This window comes from Acipenser ruthenus, chromosome 9 (assembly GCF_902713425.1).
Source record: "Acipenser ruthenus chromosome 9, fAciRut3.2 maternal haplotype, whole genome shotgun sequence".
Classification (NCBI taxonomy): domain Eukaryota; kingdom Metazoa; phylum Chordata; class Actinopteri; order Acipenseriformes; family Acipenseridae; genus Acipenser; species Acipenser ruthenus.
This window is the reverse complement of record NC_081197.1, coordinates 13271019-13291189: the sequence shown is the minus strand read 5'-3', so window position 1 is coordinate 13291189 and position 20171 is coordinate 13271019. Positions and strand designations below refer to the sequence as shown.

At 40.9% G+C, this 20171-nt stretch overlaps 1 protein-coding gene across 1 annotated transcript; it reads right to left on the bottom strand.

Moving 5' to 3' along the window:
• Positions 1-672: 672 nt before the first annotated feature.
• Positions 673-17529, bottom strand: LOC117406270 (short transient receptor potential channel 2-like). Its single transcript, XM_059030410.1, has 13 exons — positions 17419-17529; positions 14171-14872; positions 13628-13828; positions 12927-13091; positions 11289-11463; positions 10292-10492; positions 8267-8429; positions 6382-6474; positions 5882-6074; positions 4452-4579; positions 3804-3876; positions 3479-3611; positions 673-3146 (listed from the first exon to the last, which is right to left on the bottom strand). Exons 1-13 carry the CDS (start codon positions 17431-17433, stop codon positions 2746-2748), a joined length of 2643 nt encoding a protein of 880 aa, XP_058886393.1. The 5' UTR covers positions 17434-17529; the 3' UTR covers positions 673-2745.
• Between the last annotated feature and the right edge of the window lie 2642 nt (positions 17530-20171).

The following is a 20171-nucleotide window of genomic DNA, read 5'->3' as shown; positions in this document are numbered from 1 at the left end:
AGTGTAAACTAACGAGCCTTGACGTGTGAAAGCAACATGTTGGGATGCTGAGGAAGCGAGAAAGGAATATATTACAATGTCATTTTTTGTTAATTAATTTATCAAATACATTTGTATGTATAGTTGAGAAGAAAATTCTTAAAACATAAGAGGTAATGCCAACGCCTACATATCAACTGTGATTTAATCTAATGAACTGGTCTCCCCAGGGTGCTTATTTCCCTTTGTGACCTGTGAAGCGTACAGCTCTGTGCCAGATAATGGTTGTTAATAAGGGCCTTAGGGAACCCTTTAGGCAAGTGTAACCTGCCACAAACAGCTTGCACTGGGCATGCTGGAACCTGAATACACGAGCGCAGGGGAATGGGAGCACAAAGCCACAATATTAATTAAAAAAACAACTGTTCAAAGATAATGAGATGTTGACAAGTTGAATTGGAAGACACCATTGGGTAGCTTTCTGGAGCTACTTCCTCATGGAAAGTATTACTAAATCGGATGGACACAATGAAAGGGGGTGAGGCTAGAAGAAATTACTGATTTAGCGATGTGCTATTCATGTTCCTGCAGGCTGTTAACTAGGTATGTGGTAATAAAACAAAGTTAACAAAGCATACCTACAGCTTATAAAATGTAATAGTTACTTTATGGATCCAAAGAAAGAGAACAACATTGGCTTAACCATTTTATTGCAAGAGGTTAGTAGCTGAACAGTACAAAGATGCAGAAGTGTTACATTCAGTTTGCATCAATGATTAAACAAGTACAGGCTTCCCAAAGAAAGAAAACCCAACCCAAACACCCTACTTAAAGAGTAAGCAGCGGATCCGAACACGTCCCCACGTGTTGCTAAATGACGTATCTGTCATAGTTCTTTTCATTGTTAACAGCTTTTTACACTGTGAAGTCTGTTTCAAAGATCTTTTCAAAATGTCCGCTCTAGTGCACTAGTGTAAGGTAACAGCAATAACGATAAACGATGTGGTAGGAAAAGAAAAGCCATAGCACTTATGGTTTTTTTTTTTTTTAATCGCTCTTTCTGCAGTGATTTAGAGGACAGATCTCAAACCCCAGTGTACTAGAGCGGCCATTTTGAAAAGAGATTTGAAACACATTTTAAAATTGTGTAAAAAGTTGTCTGGATATTAATAATGAAAAGAAAAATTACTGGTACGGTATTTAAACAGTTATAGGAACATGTGGGGATGTATAACCCTATATTTTTCAGAATCCCACTACTTACTCTTTAAGTATCTCCATCATGGCCACATTTGGCCAGCTGCTGATAAGAAGCAAAGAATACATTGTAAATTATTGCATTAGTTATCAAAATGTCTGCTACCCATTGCACAATTAACAGATTTCATGATGTTACTCTTAAAGGTGAGTGATGTATTACGATATTGTGGGAGCCCTTGAAAAACAAACATTGAAGATGAAGCACAGCTGTATGTAACATAACTAGGGCGTCTGATTTTCGGGTTTTACCCGATTTAACCCGATTTCTCCCCGCCCCCGAATGCTTTTTTCTGCGTTCGTGTTAAACCCAAAACCCAAAAGAGAGAGAGAGAGAGAGAGAGAGAGAGAGAGAGAGAGAGAGGTGTCGTCAAAAGTTTGCATACCCCACCCAATGTGTGGAAATATACATACGTTTGATTTAAACTGTTGACGACAACTTTGTTTCTAAATAAAACCCAATTTTCAACCCGAATATTTATTCTTTATATATAAAAAAATGCACCCTGATTTTTTCATTAAATAATTCTACCTGATTTTTAAAAAAGCTTTCACCCGAATTTGGAAAAAATATTTCACCGGTAAATCAGACGCACTAAATATAACCCAAACAACGTTTTTTTTTTTGTTTGTTTTTTTCTGTGGTCCACATTTAATGTATTTATTTTTAAACTTACGTATTCTTATTTTTTTATTGAGCTGAATTATAGGCTACATTAACATAAAATAGTACAAAAGAGATGAATGGTGAGTCGCCCACATTTTGTTCAAACCTTTTTAGCAGTGAAGCCTGCACCAAATTACAAAACGAGAAATTAACAACTCCAGATTTGAAGAACTGAGATACTATTTTACTAATGTAGTGCCAGGTTACTTAGCTGTGGGCCTGTTTTTTGTTGCAATAGACAGTAACAATTAATTAAAACATTTCTTTATGTTTCTAGAGTTTATGCCTTGTCTGTAGCAGCAGCTTTGTAATAGAAAGCAGCAGAATAGGTTTCTTTACAAGAAAATATATAATCTCTCCAATACATAGTTTTAACAGGCTCTCTGAGTTAACTCAAACAACGTGCGGTGCAGGTATGTGCAATTCTAACACAAATGCTAAAATGTTACTAATACACATTCAGGCAATCGATAATGGGAACTATTGAAAATTAGATACAGGATCTTGAACTCTATGCACTTAATATATTGTAGACCCTGATATTGATGTGATACAGCCATCTGTAATTTCATTGTATCAGACTGTTTGCCTCAGATGGCTTGAATAAGATAGTTTGTATTGGATGGAAGTTCAAAAGGATTATCTGAAAGTAACTATACTATATAAAATATATAGTAATATATATATTTATATATTGTCGGGTGATGTGCAAGAAACATGCTGATGTATCCTACAGAACCCTATATTACATTCTATTGGTATTTTTGTGGTCAAAAACTATAAAGTACTACATTGTTTGTAGTTATTTTTCAATTATGGCGTATCCCCCCCCGTGAGATTTTCTAATTCACTTCCTCGCCCCCCTCAATCAACTCTTCTCCCGTCTGCGATCCAAACCCCGTATCCGTGTCTTCAGAGGACTTGCTGTCAGTGGGGGAGGTTGCCTGCTTCTCACACCCTTCCTCTTCCACACACTGGCCTTCACCCTCACCCTCACCCTCACCCACCCCCGCTCTCTCTCTCTGGTGCACAGTGACTTTTACAGACCCTTCGGATCCCAGGGAGTCCTGGTCGAAGGTCCGGAAGTTGGTCTTGGCCCCAAGGATGTACTTGCCCAGTATGCTAGCGCCCTCTTCCTCTCCGGAAATGGAAGTGCCCTGGGTGAGTTTCTTGCGAATTTGCTTCATTTCAGAGTGGAGTCGCCCCACCACTTTGTTCAGCTCTGTAATCCGATTGCCAACATCTGAGGAGAGAGTCAGCAGTGAAGATACAAAATGTGGATTTTTTTGTTTTTCTTTTTTAAAACACAGCACTTTGCTGCAAATGCTAGATTGTGTATTGTGATTATCATCAGATTACAATAAAAGTTTTGCCTAAGGTTTCACAGGCCCTGATTAGCACTGATCGTGGAATACCTAATGCCACTTTAAGAAAGGGACCATCTCAGTCCAGCATGGATACATTCATGGGTACAGACTTACATGGAGTACAGGACAGCTCTATAGTTTTGTTCCTTCAGAGACATTTCAAATGTGAAGAAACTGGTAGTCGACCCCCTTCTGCCCCTTCCTTTACCTTTCCTCTTGCTCTCCTCGAACTCCCTGCAGGCTGTCTTAATGTATCGCTGCACTAGCGCCTTGATGACCTGCAGCCTGTATGACACACGACTCTCCATGGGGAAATCCTTATCCTGCAGTACTGCGTTTGACTGTGGGAGAGGGGGAGGAGAAACGGAGAGGTTGTTGATGGGAAGTATGACAACGTCTCCTTTGCCCTTAATGTGCAAAGGAGCCGTCTTTAGTCATGAAGTAGCCTATTCCTTACAATTGATATAATCCACTGCATGGAAGAAGGTTGACCAAATGCGTCATGGAAGACGAGGAACTTTGGGGGAACTCACAATTGAGGGAATAGGTGGGTAGTCCGGCAATCGCTTGGTTTTACAACAGCAGCAGATCTTCTGGAAAATGCCCCTGTGGAAGAAAAAATAGATCCTTATGAGCATGACCTTTCAATTCCAGTAACCATTAAGAGCACACCACACCTGTCCTCAGCTATACCCAGTCTAACCACTAGGCCACACTGTCTTTCTAATACCTCACGTCTAACCACTAAGACCACACTGACTTTCTAATACCTCGGACCTAACCACTAAGACTCACTGTCTTTCTGGCTTCTGGCTTTCGTTCCACCCGAGCTCTCACTTACTTAATTAGCCTAATTATTTGATTAACTGGACACATTTAACACTTCTCTTCAGGCCTCAAAATGTTTCATAGGTAGTGTACCTTGAATCAAGTGCATTTTTAAAACCATCAACTGTAAAAGACCTTGAAAAATATTAAATATGTCAAATTCAACAAATAATTAGATCAATTATGTTAATTGAGAGTTTAAGTTGGAATGAAAACCAGAAGACCCTGCGGCCCTCGAGGACTGGAGTTTGACAGCCCTGCACTACACTGTCTTTGAGTACTTCAGCTCTATAAGTTTGTGGAACATTATGTAGTCCAGCCAGGGCAGTGCTATTTTTTTTCAGGTGTCTCACCTTAGCAAGTAGAACAAGGACTTTGGGGTGGGGATGACGTTGAAGGGGACCGGCAGGGTGAGACCCTCCCTGAAATAGCAGAGATAAAGCTTCGAGCGTGCAAACTTCCACTCCACATCCGCGTCGTCCTTCGGGAAACAATCAGTGACTCACACAGGGAAGGCAAGTTTAAGCTAATATTGCGAAGTAATGCTAACATAATTCACTATTACAGTTCTATTCATGGCATTGCAGTTGCCACAATATTGTTAAGTAATTACTGTGGAACAGGTGACCTGCAAGCTACCACACTTGGAACAGGCAAGGCACTGTCTTGTGGGTCTCCTGTTGGTGAGAGGAGCCAGGTGCCCTTCACTGTATAAACCTGGTATCCTGTAGTTACTCTCCTAGACACAGGAGAGGGCCCTTTTCAAACTCAAAATGAGATTTAAAAACCTTTGAAACCAACCTCTTATGTCAGCGTGATGCGCTTCCCTTCTTAAAGGTTCTCCACCGTTTCATGACTACACAGTGTTTCACATGGATAACCGTGGTCATCCTTGTTAGGTCTGTGAGCTGTGTTCAAGCTTTATTCATGGTTCATAGACACGACAGTGAAACACAAATGATACAGGCTTGATTTGAAATGTTCAAGATTTAACTGTCTGTGGATGACCAAAGCAATATATCGTGGTTGTCCTGTAAAACCAGGATATCCCTATGATCATAACAATTGGGTTGTACTCCGACAGAGGAGTATGGACCAAACGAGGAACACGTATGCTTCAAACTGAACGTTTCCACCTAATTGAGTGGTACAGTTGGCGCTGCCTAATCGGGATACTGATAACCGGGATTTCTGCCTAAAATGGATACAACTCTGGGAGACGGTCCTTCCCAATGCTATTTATGTCGTTTAATTGGGACATCGCTTTGTTTAATTGATATACAGTATTTTCAAAGGATGAATGGAGATCGCTTTTCAGAGCAAGACAGGTCACGTAGCACAGAGCAGTGAGTACGTGATTACGCTGAGACTTGAGTAAATTGCGTAAACCACGTTGAATTCTTGAAGAAGGAGGAGTCTCCTGTGGTTTCTCAGGCTGCTATTGCAAAGAAAGTTGGTGTGTCAACATCACAGGTGCCTCGCCTAATTGATAAGATGCGATTTCATTTTTTATTTCATGTAGAAATAAAAAACAATTCATTTTGTTTAGGAATAAAAAACAATTGACTGGTATTTTAAATTATGTATTTAACATTTAATCATAATGTGGTGTGATTTCATTCTTTTTCTCTTCATTTAGAAACAAAAAAGTGTGACTAAGGCCATCTCAAATGTCTCTCGTTTAACTGGGACAGCTGCTTATTCGGGATGTTTTTACTCCTCCGGAGGCGTCCCAATAAAGCAGCGCCAACTAATACAGTAAGCCCTAGCCCCCAACCCTCACCTCTATCTTCTGGAAGGAGTTGGTGATCATGGCGATGAGCATGTTGAGCAGTACTATGACGATCACCAGGGTGAATATCCCGTACATCACCCGCCCCACAAACTCAGCCACCACATACTCAGGCATGTCCACCGCGCTTTGGTCCGCTGACCCAAACATGGTCCAGAACAGGAACGGGAATGTCTCATTGAACCTGGGAAAGGGGGAGGCAATTAGGGAGGCACTTTGTAGTGTCATTTTCATCACACTAGCATTGCCCTATTCTCTATGTAGCTTGTAATATACTGCAAAAAAAATAAAAATAAATAATTGACAAACGTTTCAGGCAAGGCAGTAAATACAAACAGGTGCTGATCAGTGGTCATGTGCATAACACATTTCCCCTAAGTTGTCCTTTTAAACGTGTTTCAGAAAGCAGCTTAATACATTCAGTCAATGCCCTAGTTAAGGGATAATGTATCTTAAGGTCTGTGAGATGGAGCAAGAGAGGTGTGCCATACTGTCCTAGGCGTGGGGATACAACGTAGTTCACATATATATTGTTGATTCCACAGAGGAAGGCTGTTCCAATGATCATCAGGATAAACATGAACCTAGAAAGAGATATAAAGAGACAAACAGCGTCAGCCTCTGTACAGCAGACATTCCCTTAACCCTCTACTGCATGACTAAAAGTTTGAATGCAATTGTTTCTGTACAGCAAAGATTGTTACCCTTGGGCAGGAAATTAGCTTGAGCCATCCCTCTACTTGTTATTTTAATTGGTGTGGAACTCCAGAGAGCAATTGCTTGCAGGTGTGAAACAGAGATACCGATTCAGCTTTGAGTGCCTCGGCAACCTGATTTTGTTGCCTTCATGCAACAGCATGTGGTACAGGCCAGGGTTAATAATCTTGGAAATGTCCCATTCAGTGTCTGAAATAGCAGATCATTGCATCGCATGAAAGAGACAAAAAAGACATTGTACAGGGCCGTAGCCAGCCTTGAAAAATGACAGAGGCACTTGCCCGTGCCACACACCCCCTCCCCCACTCACGAAGAAAAAATACGTGAAGACGTGATTATACGTTTTTTATTTAAATACAAAATTTTAGTTAACAGTTGTTTTTTTTTTCTAAATAAGATACTGTTATAGAATTTTGAGTACCTGAGGTTCTAAATTTGCAGGACCTGTGTGGTTTTGTACAGTGCAAATAGGTAGCTTTATCTTTGCAACATTCAAATTCTGTCTAAAAGAAAATAAGAAATGTAGCAATGGCAGAATATTTGTTGTAGATAGTATACTTAGTTTTAAATCCTAGTCTATCAAATTTGAATTTTAACAGCGCTGTCATTATCCAAATACCGAGAAGACAAGAGTGCTTGTGTACATGAAGTTGTGTGTGACATTAATTATAAAATCACATTCAGCAATAAAATTAGCTTAAACGGGTTGACAAGACGGAGAGAGTTTAGCTGCGTAAGTGCATCATAACCAACGAGGGCTGCAGCTCGAGCTTTTCGCCTGACCAGTCGATTTGATAGGCTGTTTGGCTGTGTTCTGATTTATACTCATGAATATGCATTTGACTTCTGTATACTATATATATATATATATATAATGTAAACACAAGCAACAGAATAAATGTCTGCAAAGTTTGCGATACAGCCACTATGTAGTTGGACAGGCATCCTTAACCATTAGTGAATATTTTAACCAAGTACTTTTATGGTTGTTAAGTAACTAATCATACCAAAAGAGCAAGACAGATCTAATCTGCATGCTTTTATCACAGAGGGCTGTCACATCCCTAATGCAAATATACCTTACCTTCACAAATTTTAATTCTGACTAGTAGGACACAAATGTCTGAAAGGAAAACCAGCAGTCAATTTACTAAAAAAACAAAAAAAAACAAAAGAAGGGGTTTCCGAGATTACTGCGACCCATATCGCCACCATACTCCCTCAACCCAGAGGTTACCTCATCATGCTGTCAATCATCTTACACTCCCTCAACCCAGAGGTTACCTCATCATGCTGTCAATCATCTTACATTCCCTCAACCCAGAGGTTACCTCATCATGCCATCAATCATCTTACACTCCCTCAACCCAGAGGTTACCTCATCATGCTGTCAATCATCTTACATTCCCTCAACCCAGAGGTTACCTCATCATGCTGTCAATCATCTTACATTCCCTCAACCCAGAGGTTACCTCATCATGCCATCAATCATCTTACACTCCCTCAACCCAGAGGTTACCTCATCATGTCGTCAATCATCTTACACTCCCTCAACCCACAGGTTACCTCATCATGTCGTCAATCATCTTACACTCCCTCAACCCACAGGTTACCTCATCATGTCGTCAATCATCTTACACTCCCTCCCCCACAGGTTACCTCATCATGTCGTCAATCATCTTCCCGATGCAGATCTGCATTGTTCCCAGAGACTCGTGGGCAGGTAGGATGTACGCCATCCGTGTGAAACTGAGCATGCTCGTCACAGCAAAGAGTACCTCAGCAATGATCTGGGGGTCCTCCTGACGCCACCCCTCTCGTCCTGAGTGGGGGAGGGGAGCCGATGTTCAGTTATTACTCAGGCTGGGATAACCGACTTCCAACTGCATATCCACCCCAAATTTCACCATAGTTAAGGAGTAAGTAACGGCCAAGGTATATAAGCGGCCATTTTGAAAAAAGCTTTAAAACAGACTTTAAAGTTATAAGTGTAAAACGTTGTCAGGATGTTAACAATGAAAATAAAAATTACAGGTACGTTATTGAGTTGTAGCAACATGTGGGGACGTGTAACGCTGTAGAGTTTTTAAGAACCCCACAACTTACTCTTTTAGGTCGCAGACAAAAGTAACAGATTAATGATAAGCATTTAGTAAACTTTAACCTTTTTAATAAAACACAAAGCAAAATACACAATTTCTAGTAATTTAACAAATACTTTTTAGCAAAAAAACAAACAAACTTATTTCATTTAAAGTATTAGTTCATGACAAAAGTATTGGCACCCCTGCTTTAGTATTTCATGTGTCCTATTTTGCTTTTATTACGGCTTGCAGACGTTTAGGATAATTATTTACCAGTATGTTCCATCTTGTTGGTGAAATCTGGGCCCATTTTGTCATGCATATTTCCTTCAGCTCAGACAGATTGAATACACAATGCTTGGCAACAGCTTTTTTCAGATCAGTCTAAAGCATTTCTATTGAATTGAGGTCTGGTGATCGTGAAGGCCATTCCAGAACGTTTATGTTACTTTTCTTCAAGAATTGCAGAGTTGACTTAGCAGTTGACATGTTGGAAGTAAAACTGTCTGCCAATTAGTCTACGAGCAAAGGGTATCATTGTATGTTGTAGAACGTTTTGATACATGGCTGCATTCATTTGATCTTCAATCACATGAACGTATCCAGTCACTGAACTGCTAAACACCCCATATCATGATCCAATATGCGGTCCATTTTTGGGGAAAAGGTCTATTTAGTCTCATTGAACCAGATAACTTTGTTGAAGAATGCTTCAGAGTCCTGTTTATATTTCTTTGCAAATATGAGTCAGTCTGTAGTGAGGACTACATTCATACAGCTCTTCTGTGTTCTGGTGCCTTTCTACAGTTCTTTCGTGCACTATTATGCCTGATGCTTCTAAATCATTCTTCGTCCTTAGCTGTTAATCTTGAATTTTTTGTTTTTAGCTGTTTAGACGATTCTTCTACCGGCTGTACCCATAATTTTCTTTGGACGTCCACTTCTTTCAAGTGTTTCAGTTGAATTTGTTCTGTTTTACTTCTTGATTATTGCTCTGATTGTGGATTTTCCATGTATTCCATGTTTCTTTGATACTGTTCTGTAGCCATTTCCTTTGTTGTAGTTTGCTAAGAATGCTTTTCTCAAACGTGAATCCAACTCCTTTGTCTTGACCATCATCTGCTGTGTTGCTAAAGACTTCATCTTTAACAGATGTTGGAAATAATGACCTCTTTTTCTGGCTATTGGCTTTATAATGCTGCTTAGTTACTTTGTTATGGTTTTCAATCAATGCATATATATTTTTAATTAGTTCTATAAAGTTTTTACAGACTTAATGTAAAGGTGCCAATACTTTTGTCATGAATAAATATTTTAAATTGCTTCAGTGCTTTTTTTTAATATATATATAAAGATTGTTTGTTAAACTATCAGAAATTGTGTATTCTGGTCTTTGTCATATTAATTTGTGCCTAATGTTCACTAAATGCTTGTTTTAACATGTTTTCTTGAATGATCTTATATTAAGCGTAGGGTGCCAATACTTTTGTCTCCGAATGTGAACCTTTCTGTCTTTCTGAATTCACAATTTTACAGATCATTTGTTCCCAATTCTGTGACCATGCAGCTTGTATAATAAGTACCCAAGGGGCCTCCTTACCGGTTTGTGTGAAGTAGACGCACTCCAGTGTGGTTTCGGACTCCAGGCAGTAGAAGTAGCCCTTGAGGGCGACGAGCACGCGCAGGCTGAAGGCGGCCAAGTACATGCTGAGGGTCATGATGTCCAGGAAGTTCCACCAGTCCAGCAGGTAGTTGCGCATACCCTCAATCCACACCTCCTTACACTCATGCCAGAAGAAGCCTGGGGCACAAAAAACTGGCTTACTGCATATAAAAGATAAGGGAGGGGGAGGCTGATGCAGGTTCTACCCTGTTGAATGGGTCTTTGTTTAAAAAAAATATTATTATTCAATTGAACCCATGTTGAAGACTTTAACCAGGATATCTTGGCTAAAAAAAGTTATACAAACAGATATTTCTATTTAAAAAAAAAAAAAAAGATTTCACACATCCCTGAGCATGTCACTATGGTGGACCATGTGGCGCAAGAAGATCTTACTGTCCTGCACACACATTCTTCTCTGCTGCCTATCTCCATCATCTTCCAGCTCTGCCCATACCAATTATATATCGGTCCAAAAGTCCTGTCACTTTCGTTGGCATCAGAGTTGCAAGCACACTCAGCAACCAATCCTAACCAACCCATGTGTGTTTTCCTAGCAGTATCTGTATATTAAAGGGACATTTCTGCAGTCCTAACCCAACCATTTTCCCCCTGTTCTTCCATCGGATCGGACAAGCAACCCCCATACAAAACCTAGCATAGGGTCTTACTTTAGTATTGGGCCCTCCCAGAACTGATTCATCACAAACCAATGCACACCCAAGCAGTCCATGCAAATCCAAGTATGGGACTAGCACAACCAAATCGCCCTAGCTGTTTAGCTGTAAGCTTCATAATGGGTTTACCCCCCTAGCCAGCTCTAAATAGTTGACAGGCCACATAACACCCAAGACATGCGCACACACTCGGAGCCTCAGCATGACCTCGCACTAGCTTGTGACCCTAGAGAGGTAGTGCTGCAGATCATACGTACCCACCACCCACACCATGTGGAAGGAGTTCTGAAGAATGCTCTGGTTGCGCGTGGAGAAGTGTTCCCGGTCACTCTCCATGATGATGGACTCCGCAAGCAAGAAGATCAGGAACCACAGATAGGAGGCAGAGTGTAGCAGGAACTTTATCACCGGGATCTTCAGGATCTTTCCGATCTTATGGAAAAAACAGAGGTGAAATGGTTGGGTTAGGACAGCATAATATGAAGATTATCTGTAATATGGTTTCTATCATTTGTTCAAATTTCAAAGAAGACAGTAAAGAAAAAAGTGGATGGAATATAGGTGTGTGGAGTTCATCATCCTACGAAGAAACCATTTTACAGGTAATTTTCGTACTCTTACCTTGTTTGATGAACTCCACACACAAAGTGAGCTATACCAAAGGATGTAGACAAGAGGGTGGTAGGTTAGACATTAGTAGAGAAAGTCACAGATACAACACAGTGTGCAAAAGTAGGCTGAGAGCAAGACACATTCAAGTTATAATGCTTAATAAAGGTCTCGAAGGAGGCCCATGTTGCAGATGTCCTGTATTGGGACAGATTTTAGTTTTGGTCCTGTAGTAGCCATTCCCCTTACCGAGTTGGCTTTGATGGATCCTGGAGGTGGTTTCTTTTCCAGGCTGTAACAGAACTCAAAGCAGGATGTGCAATTTGAAATTGTCTGTTTGGAGACAGGTTTACCTCGGGTTTGTAAGCCCTCTTGCTGAGGTCATTGCCTCTAAAATACTGTTTTCCAAGTGAAATATTTCTCTTCACGTGTAGCCATGGGTTAGGACAGTGGTCCCATAGATTGTTGAATACCAGGCTAAGGTTTCATTGAGGGACGATGTGCTTCATTAGGGGCCTTAGTGCTAACGGATCACGCTGGCACCAAAGCGTGCGAGCATAGGTGGGCCGAATGGCCTTTCGTCGTTCTTGAATCTTTTTTGTTCTTATGTTAGATGGTTAAACCCACTAGTGAAACTATTCACCATAGGGTGGAAACCTACAGGGTGACCTTCCCAGCCAGGTAGCAAGTTAGCAATTGCAGGTGACATGAACCTTGATGGAAGATAGGGAAAGACCCTTGTGAAGCAGGTGGCTGAGGTACGATAATAAATTAGAAACAGGAGGACAGTTTCTCTCCATATGTCTGTAGGCATGATGTGGTGTGGAGGACCTGAATGATGCACCCACAGCGGGTGTAGCCAGGATTGTATTCAGTTTAGGGCATTTAAAAAAGTAATCTTTGCGGCCTACTGACACCCTGTAAAATGTATCTATTGTAGGTAGATATGGCACAGAGGAGGCAGATTTCTTCCATTTTGTCTCAACGGGCCTAGGTACCAGGGACCGCCGCAGGGGCTACAGGCTGTGGAGGCCAAGCCTGTTTTAGGTCTTCAGATTCCCCTCGGCACTGGATTGTGATCTGGGAAAGAGGCAGCTAAGCAGCGCAGGCTGGAATCTACGCTGTGGCTTCAGTTGGTTTCGTAGGTGCATCTCTCTGCTGCCGTGGGAATGCGTAGACTTGTAAGACCGCTTCCTTGGGGGAGACATGGTGGAGCTAAGTTTCTTAAGGATGGGCGGGAAGGTATAAGGAACAGCTGTTCTCCTGTTAGAAGCAGCACAGCCTACCTTGGATTTGGGAGCCAGCCAGTAGATGAGACAGAGCACAGGCATGGTGATGAAGATCCCAAGCGAGACGAAGATCTTCCACGCGGTCTTGCTGCCGCGCCAGCCAGACAGACTGCCGCACCAAATCGACGAGAGCACCTGCTGACAGATGGGATGGGCCACAAACTGAAGAACAAGACAGAAAGAGAGGGGTGAGACTGTGGACCCAAGCTTTCATACTCCATTTCAAGACATGACAGCACTACCCATTATGAAATGGTAAGAATAGAGGGAGCAATCTCATTTCAACCTGTGCAAATATGTCATCATATCAACACAGATTGGAACTTTTAGATCCTTTCTGCCTGATTCACTTGTCATCCAATTCACTTTGGTGGGGTGGGTAGTGCTATTTTAGAAGCACAATTACACATGACAGGCTGTTTTATGGCCCTAGGCATGCAGACATTGGACCATATTTGAACACCCTGTAGTGTCATTGCTTTCATAATATATTACAGTTCATTAAATATACACAATTACATTACCAGTATTAATGTAAAAGGGTACTCCTGATAAGAGATTGATGTTTCTGGAGTAAAACCTGTGATCCTGGCATCTATGAGATACAGCAGGAGCAGGGATCTCAAGGGAGAGGGTTCCCTGTTTCTGGGGCATATAGTGTGGCATGTGTTGGAACGTAGAAATCTCTAAGGGAATACCCGTTTCTGGTTGTGATTGACAGCGAGTCTCAGCCGAGCCAAGTTGGGGATGCCCTCTTCGAAGGTCTGCTGGTCCAGTTCCTCCTCGCTGTCGTCTCCGCAGTCGTTCAGAATCGTCGTCACTTCACTCTGGTTCCTGCACATTCCCAGCAGCTCCACTGCAAACTCCTGGCACAGGTCCTCCAAGCTCAAGTACTGAGGCTGAGGTGCACATCCACACCAGGGAGGCAGGGAGACCGACAGACACAGATAGTTAGACAGCCTTTGGCTTGAGGCGCCTAACTACCACCACTGTAAGTAATCTATAATAAATGGCCATTGCGCCAGCCATTAATGCTTAATTGTTTATTTTTATGATTTGTTGATATTTATTTTACTCATTCTACACTAGTTGATCACTTTACATTGAGAAAATGCATGAATGTTTAGGTTATGATGTTATATAAAGGATGACCCACACACACACACAAACACCAATACATGCAGGCCGAACATGAAAGGTCAGTAACACAGACAAGGCTGGTGCCACAAGGGTGCTCTAACCTTGAACTCGGGCTCCTTCTTGGAGAGCCTCTTGAGCTCGCGGCTGAGGCGGAAGGCGCTGAGCATGGCGTCCTCGCTGCCGATGGAAAGGTAGGCACGACTGGCGATGCCCCGGAAGGTGTTGATGCGGGAGAGTGAGAACTTCAGCAGGTCATACTGGCGCCCGTTGCGGCACTCCAGGCAGGTGCAGGAGACCTTGTGGGGCCGGGGGATGACGTGACCCTTCTTGGTCAGCATTTCCACAATCTCATACAGGTCTTTCTGGCAGGCCAGTGTGAGCGGGGTGACCCCGGGGGCAAAATGTGAATTGTCGATGGAGTGGTCAAAGATAGCCAGCGAGAAGGAACGGATGTCCACCTTGTTGTTGCCAACCCCTTTCTCATGGTCCAGCCTGTCCAGGAGGCGCTTGACCACAGTGGGCTGGTTGGTGTCCACGGCCACCAGCAAGGCCTCATGGATTTGACGGAAGTCGAACTTGACACACTCCAGGAGGACATTTATTATGTCCTCGTTGCCCAGCCGGATGGCCAGATTCAGGGCCTCCCTCCACAAGCGGTCCTCTGATTCATCCAGCTGCCGCAGGATCCCGTCACTGACTGCCAGCAGCCTGGACACCTGCAGCACGTTCGCTGCCTGGATTGCCGCAATCAGAGTCGGCGGGAAACGCATCTTCTTGTTCATAATTTCCCGCCATTGCGCTTGCTGGAAAGAGGGTGAGGTGGAGGGTTAAGAAAGTTTAGAAGTTAGAGATCCTAACAATATAAAGATATTGACTTGTCATTTTAGTTATTAATAAACTTGAATGAAGAGATGTCACTAGCAAGAAATCTAATAAACAATCAGAGAGGTGATTTATTAAATATGAATTGGATAAGTTAGCCCCATGTTTTTATAGTATATTTTACATCTTTATACAGCTGATTATTTAAACTTGGATGGTTTTGTAAATGTGATATTTTTTGTCAGATAAAGCTTTTCTGAAACTCTCACTCTTTGGTCTTTGAAGGTTATAAGGTTACTAACCGTTCCAGACAAATTATCAGTCACAGTTTTACTACTACTAAAAAATAAAAATAATAATAATAATAATAATAATAATAATAATAATACTACAAACTTACAAAAGTGACCCCAGAGATTGGTTGTGCCTCCATGATACATTTAACAAAAAAAATCCCAAACAGCAGAGGGGTTTCGAGACATTTCTTTCAATACAGTGCTTTGCTGTCGAGATTACAGAGACTAGGGTGTGTGAACCATGCATCAGCTGCAGAGTCGCTTACAACAACGTCTCACCCAAAAGACAGAGCACAAGGACGTTAAGTGACTTGCCCAAGGTCACACACAGTAAGTCAGAGGCTGAGCCAGGATTTGAAGCAGGGACCTCCTGGTATGAAGACCTTTTCTTTAACCACTGGCCCGCCAAACCTCATCAAATGATCGCTGCAGCACCATTGTGTCATTTTTCTTCATCACAATTCAAGGCCTACCTCTGCACTAGTTCTGTGAAATATTAATAACTCAGTGGATTAACACCTTCTAGAACCTTGTGGCAAACCTGAACTAACTCAATAAAAACCTATTTATGAAACTTATAAAGAAAAAACGCCTGGCAGAGGGAACTGAATAATCCAGATTTTTACCATGGTACGGTAGTTATTTTGTATTGATCCAGTTGATACATCTTAAAGGTTGAACTAAAAATAGAAACAGAGGTAATGTACTGTATTGAATCAGCAGTCACACCATCTTTCCATGAATCTAAGACAATGTCCATGGTGCTGGTTGCATAGTCTTCATATGGTTCATATGAATATTTTGATTTATAATTGTGCTTTGAAACCGTTCCTCACACTGAGTGTTAAAAAAGCTACAGGCATTCCAATTGAATCAGCCTTTGCCTTAACCTAAGATGGAGACCCTATAATGTAAATAGAAATATCAATCCTGTCATTGAAAGTGTTAGTTCCCAGTCATCAGGGCAGTCTTTCTTTAATGATTAGATCACATCACAAACTACAACTAGGCAACACCCTTTTCTTTACTGTCAACGACCTACCCACGGATATCAGGACTGCTCAGTCCCTGACCACCTTCCAGCGCCTCCTCAAGACACGCCTGTTCAGACAGCATCTGTAAACCTCAAGTCTCAACCATACTGGACTATGTGGCAACCAACTGTACCAGTTCTTGCATCAGCTTGTACCTGCACTGAACTGCTCCATACCGTGCTGCATTCAACTACTGCTCCTAACTATAACTGTATCTTGTATCTGATTTTACTCTTATAAGTAACTGTACTCATGTTTTTTGTATTTGCTCTTATTTGAAATCATTCTCATCCATTTATCATACTTATTACGTGTTCTTACTGGACTTTACTCATATAAGCAAATATTTACTAGAAGTTTGAACTGCTCTTAATCAAACTCGCTCTTACTTATAATTTACTGTATTCTTTATTTTGCTCTTACTTACATTTGATCTTATTGTACTTTCATAACTGCATTATTATATTCTGTAATGTGATATTTTATAATGTGACAACTTGTAATGTGATATTTTATAATGCGACACTTTGTACTGTGATATTTTGTAACAACTGTAAGTCGCCCTGGATAAGGGTGTCTGCTAAGAAATAAATAATAATACTGAGAGATAAATGGAGCGCAAGTGTAAGTCTATCGAGAAAATAGGCCGTTGCTTGATTCCCTTCAATGCATTTTGAATACCACTGCACGATTTTAAAATAAGAATCGAGAACCTTTTAGCCCAGCTCACTGTTTCAGACAGACAGAGAGCACTGCGTAATAACCTAAGCTATAAACTAGTAGTAAAAAATGGATGGGCATCATGAATACTACCTTCGCAGGCACTGTATCATACAAGTGCAATGGAAACCATCGGTAAAAGCAGTAGAATGCAGTCTTTTCACAGAGATACATTACAGAACACCTCAGAGAGGACATCCTTTAAATCCATTTTTCTCCCCAGAGCAGCATGTATAAAATTCACCTATTTGCACACGGGTACTGACTACCTGTTACCAGTCACGCAGAACAAAAGCTGTTTGTAAATCAGGATTGCGGATATACAGTAGTTTTGGGCTGTAGTTTACAAACCATGTACCCTTTGTTGGTTACTGTAAAAGAAGTACAGAATATTAATTCTTCATTTTAACTTTAAAGGCACGGACGTAGCTCCCTACAGTTAAAAGTCAGACAGGTCAAATATAACACACTTCTCACCGTGAGGTTCTCCATGCTCTTTGGTTGCCTGCAGTAGAGGCAAATAAATCAGATGATTTGAAAAAGTGTTTAGACCAACACAGGGATCCTCAGGAACTCCAAAAAACCACCATCTCTGGTCACATCTCAATAAAATGTCTATCTACCAGATAGCACCAAAACTGTAATAATAATAATACAAATTTAAATAAAATACTAAATTGTTTAGAAAGGTTTCCCCAAGCGTAGATCGGTATGTTCCCTGGTCCGATAACAGGGAAGTCTTGTGCTCCTCTCTCTGCTCTGGAGTAACTGAACAGAGGAGCACACCTGCTGCCAGCTCATCTCTCCAGAGCCTGGAATTAATAACAAAGGAACACTAACGAGAGAACGGCCCAGAGGGAGCCGGCTGCTTAAGAAGTAACCATTCCAATTAAGGTGCAAAATGTGTTAGTGAAGATTTAGGTGCTTGTTATTGCATCTTATTGCTGGTCCATTTTCAATGCACGATAGCTCTACCTGTAAGAACTGTGTTTAAAGATGTCTGCATACTTCATATAGTAGCACCCTGAGATGTTATGAAAGAGGTTTGCTGTGCTTCTTGTAACCTGGAACTTTTGTACTGTATTTTTTTTATTTATTTTGTATTTATTTAATAGACTAATACTTTAAACATACCCCCCTGGCAAAGTGTGATAATGTGTTTTGTAAGCCAGTGGAGCATAGTTTTCAAACCCTGACGTACAAACACGTTTATTTATTTTTCTGATAATTTTTAATTCCAGTCAGCACTCACATATCCGACTGTGGCAGGGCAGAAGAAAAGCCCTTCACATAATGAGAGGGAGCAGGCTTAAGCCCTGCATGTAAATTAAATGTGTTGCGTTTATTGTATTGTGATTTAAAATGTATTGTTTGTTTATTTTAGAACAGGCGAATTTGTGTGTGTATTTAAAAGAATGGCTTGTGTGTTGTTTTAGGCTGTGTGGTCCAGTGGTTAAAGAAAAGGGCTTGTAACCACAAGGTCCCCGGTTCAAATCCAACCTCAGCCACTGACTCATTGTGTGACCCTGAGCAAGTCACTTAACCTCCTTGTGCTCTGTCTTTCGGGTGAGACGTAATTGTAAGTGACTCTGCAGCTGATACATAGTTCACACACCCTAGTCTCTGTAAGTCGCCTTGGATAAAGGTGTCTGCTAAATAAACAAATAATAATAATAAGTATGATTTGAATGCATTGTTTATTATAAAAAAAAAGTGTTTATTATTGGTTTGAATGTGGTCTGGCAGAGGCGGTGTTAGCAGCTTGTCTCTGCCAGAGCTCGTGGGGATGCATGGCCGGCGAAACGAAAGTAAAAAGTAGTGATGGGAAAAGTGAAGCCTCCTGAACCACTGAACCCTCTGAATCACTTGGTTGGCAAAAAATTTCACTGATCAGAAGCACATGAAGCGCTTCACACCCTTCCGTGCCATCTCTCGGTAGATCTGCACAACTACATTGAGAGTAAAGACGGCCCCCTATCTCCAGAGAAGGCATTTAGTAAAGTGGACAATTATGCTCAGAGAAGGCAATGTGTTATATAGTGACATTTCATAATTTGACATACAAATATCAAGCAATTTCATTTTCTCGGTTAATTGGGCATCTATAATTTAAACAGTCATTGCAGTGTAAAGGGACACCTCAGAGCTCGGCTGCTGCTTTTTTCGAAATTGCCTGGAATATTTATTTTACATATCAACCACACACGCGATTAACCAATAAATCCTTCTTAAATAATCACACTAGAAATAACACAATAAAAAACAAGCTCTTGTTGCTTGAAATGAGACAGCGTAATTTCATGAGACTTCAGCACCCGTAGTGTGTAAGATGGAGTGATAAGTAGGATATTTTGATTTGCTTACAAGCAGATTCTTCGGTGGCGCATGTAGTATATCTCCAGTTATAAATTAGAAAGGTGGAAAATAGTAGGTTCGAATCAGTGTCGTTTCCATTTTTAAAGAAATTCTGTATCCTTTATACACAATAATTACCAATAATGTTCATAAAGAGCGCTATTTGTACATAATGCTTTTTTTGTTTGTTAAATTAAAAAAATATATGTAAATGTTTATGAAATATAAAACAAAAAACTGCATCTTCATTAAAAAAAAAAAATCCTTTCAACTTGACTGCACTGTTGACAAAAAGTGGTTCAAATGAACCACATGAAGCTTTGCTTCGTAACACTGTTTGTTTCAATTGGTTCATGTGGGGTTGAATCAGCTGAGGCTTCCGCCCCATCCCTAAAAGAAAAGTAAGCAATAGCTACTCGTGCTGGGCAGACCAGAACGGTATCTGTTTGGGTGTCAGTTTCGTGTTTGAGCAGTTTTTTGTGAATGCAATTTAACGAAAGATTAAAAAAACACCACCACCAGTTTCCAGAATTCAAACAGGATCTAGTCTGTATTCAAAATTGCAGAATATAGTGCTCGATAAGGCCCGTCACAGTTCACTTGCACAAAAGCAACTCAAGATCAGATTTTAAAAAAAATGCATCACAATATCTAAAACGGTTTAATGATTCACTTTTACATTACCGTAGCTTGTTTCATTTGCTTTGTTTTCTTCATGTGAAATTGGAGGAAGCGCTGTGTAACTGCACAATAAAAGACTTGGAATGCGAGAAAAAAACCACAGGCTGTGACAGATAAACAGTGCATTGCAACATTGAAGAGATGGGCTTTGTATAAAAAATGGAGATTGAATTTATTCTTAATACAAGGGCGGT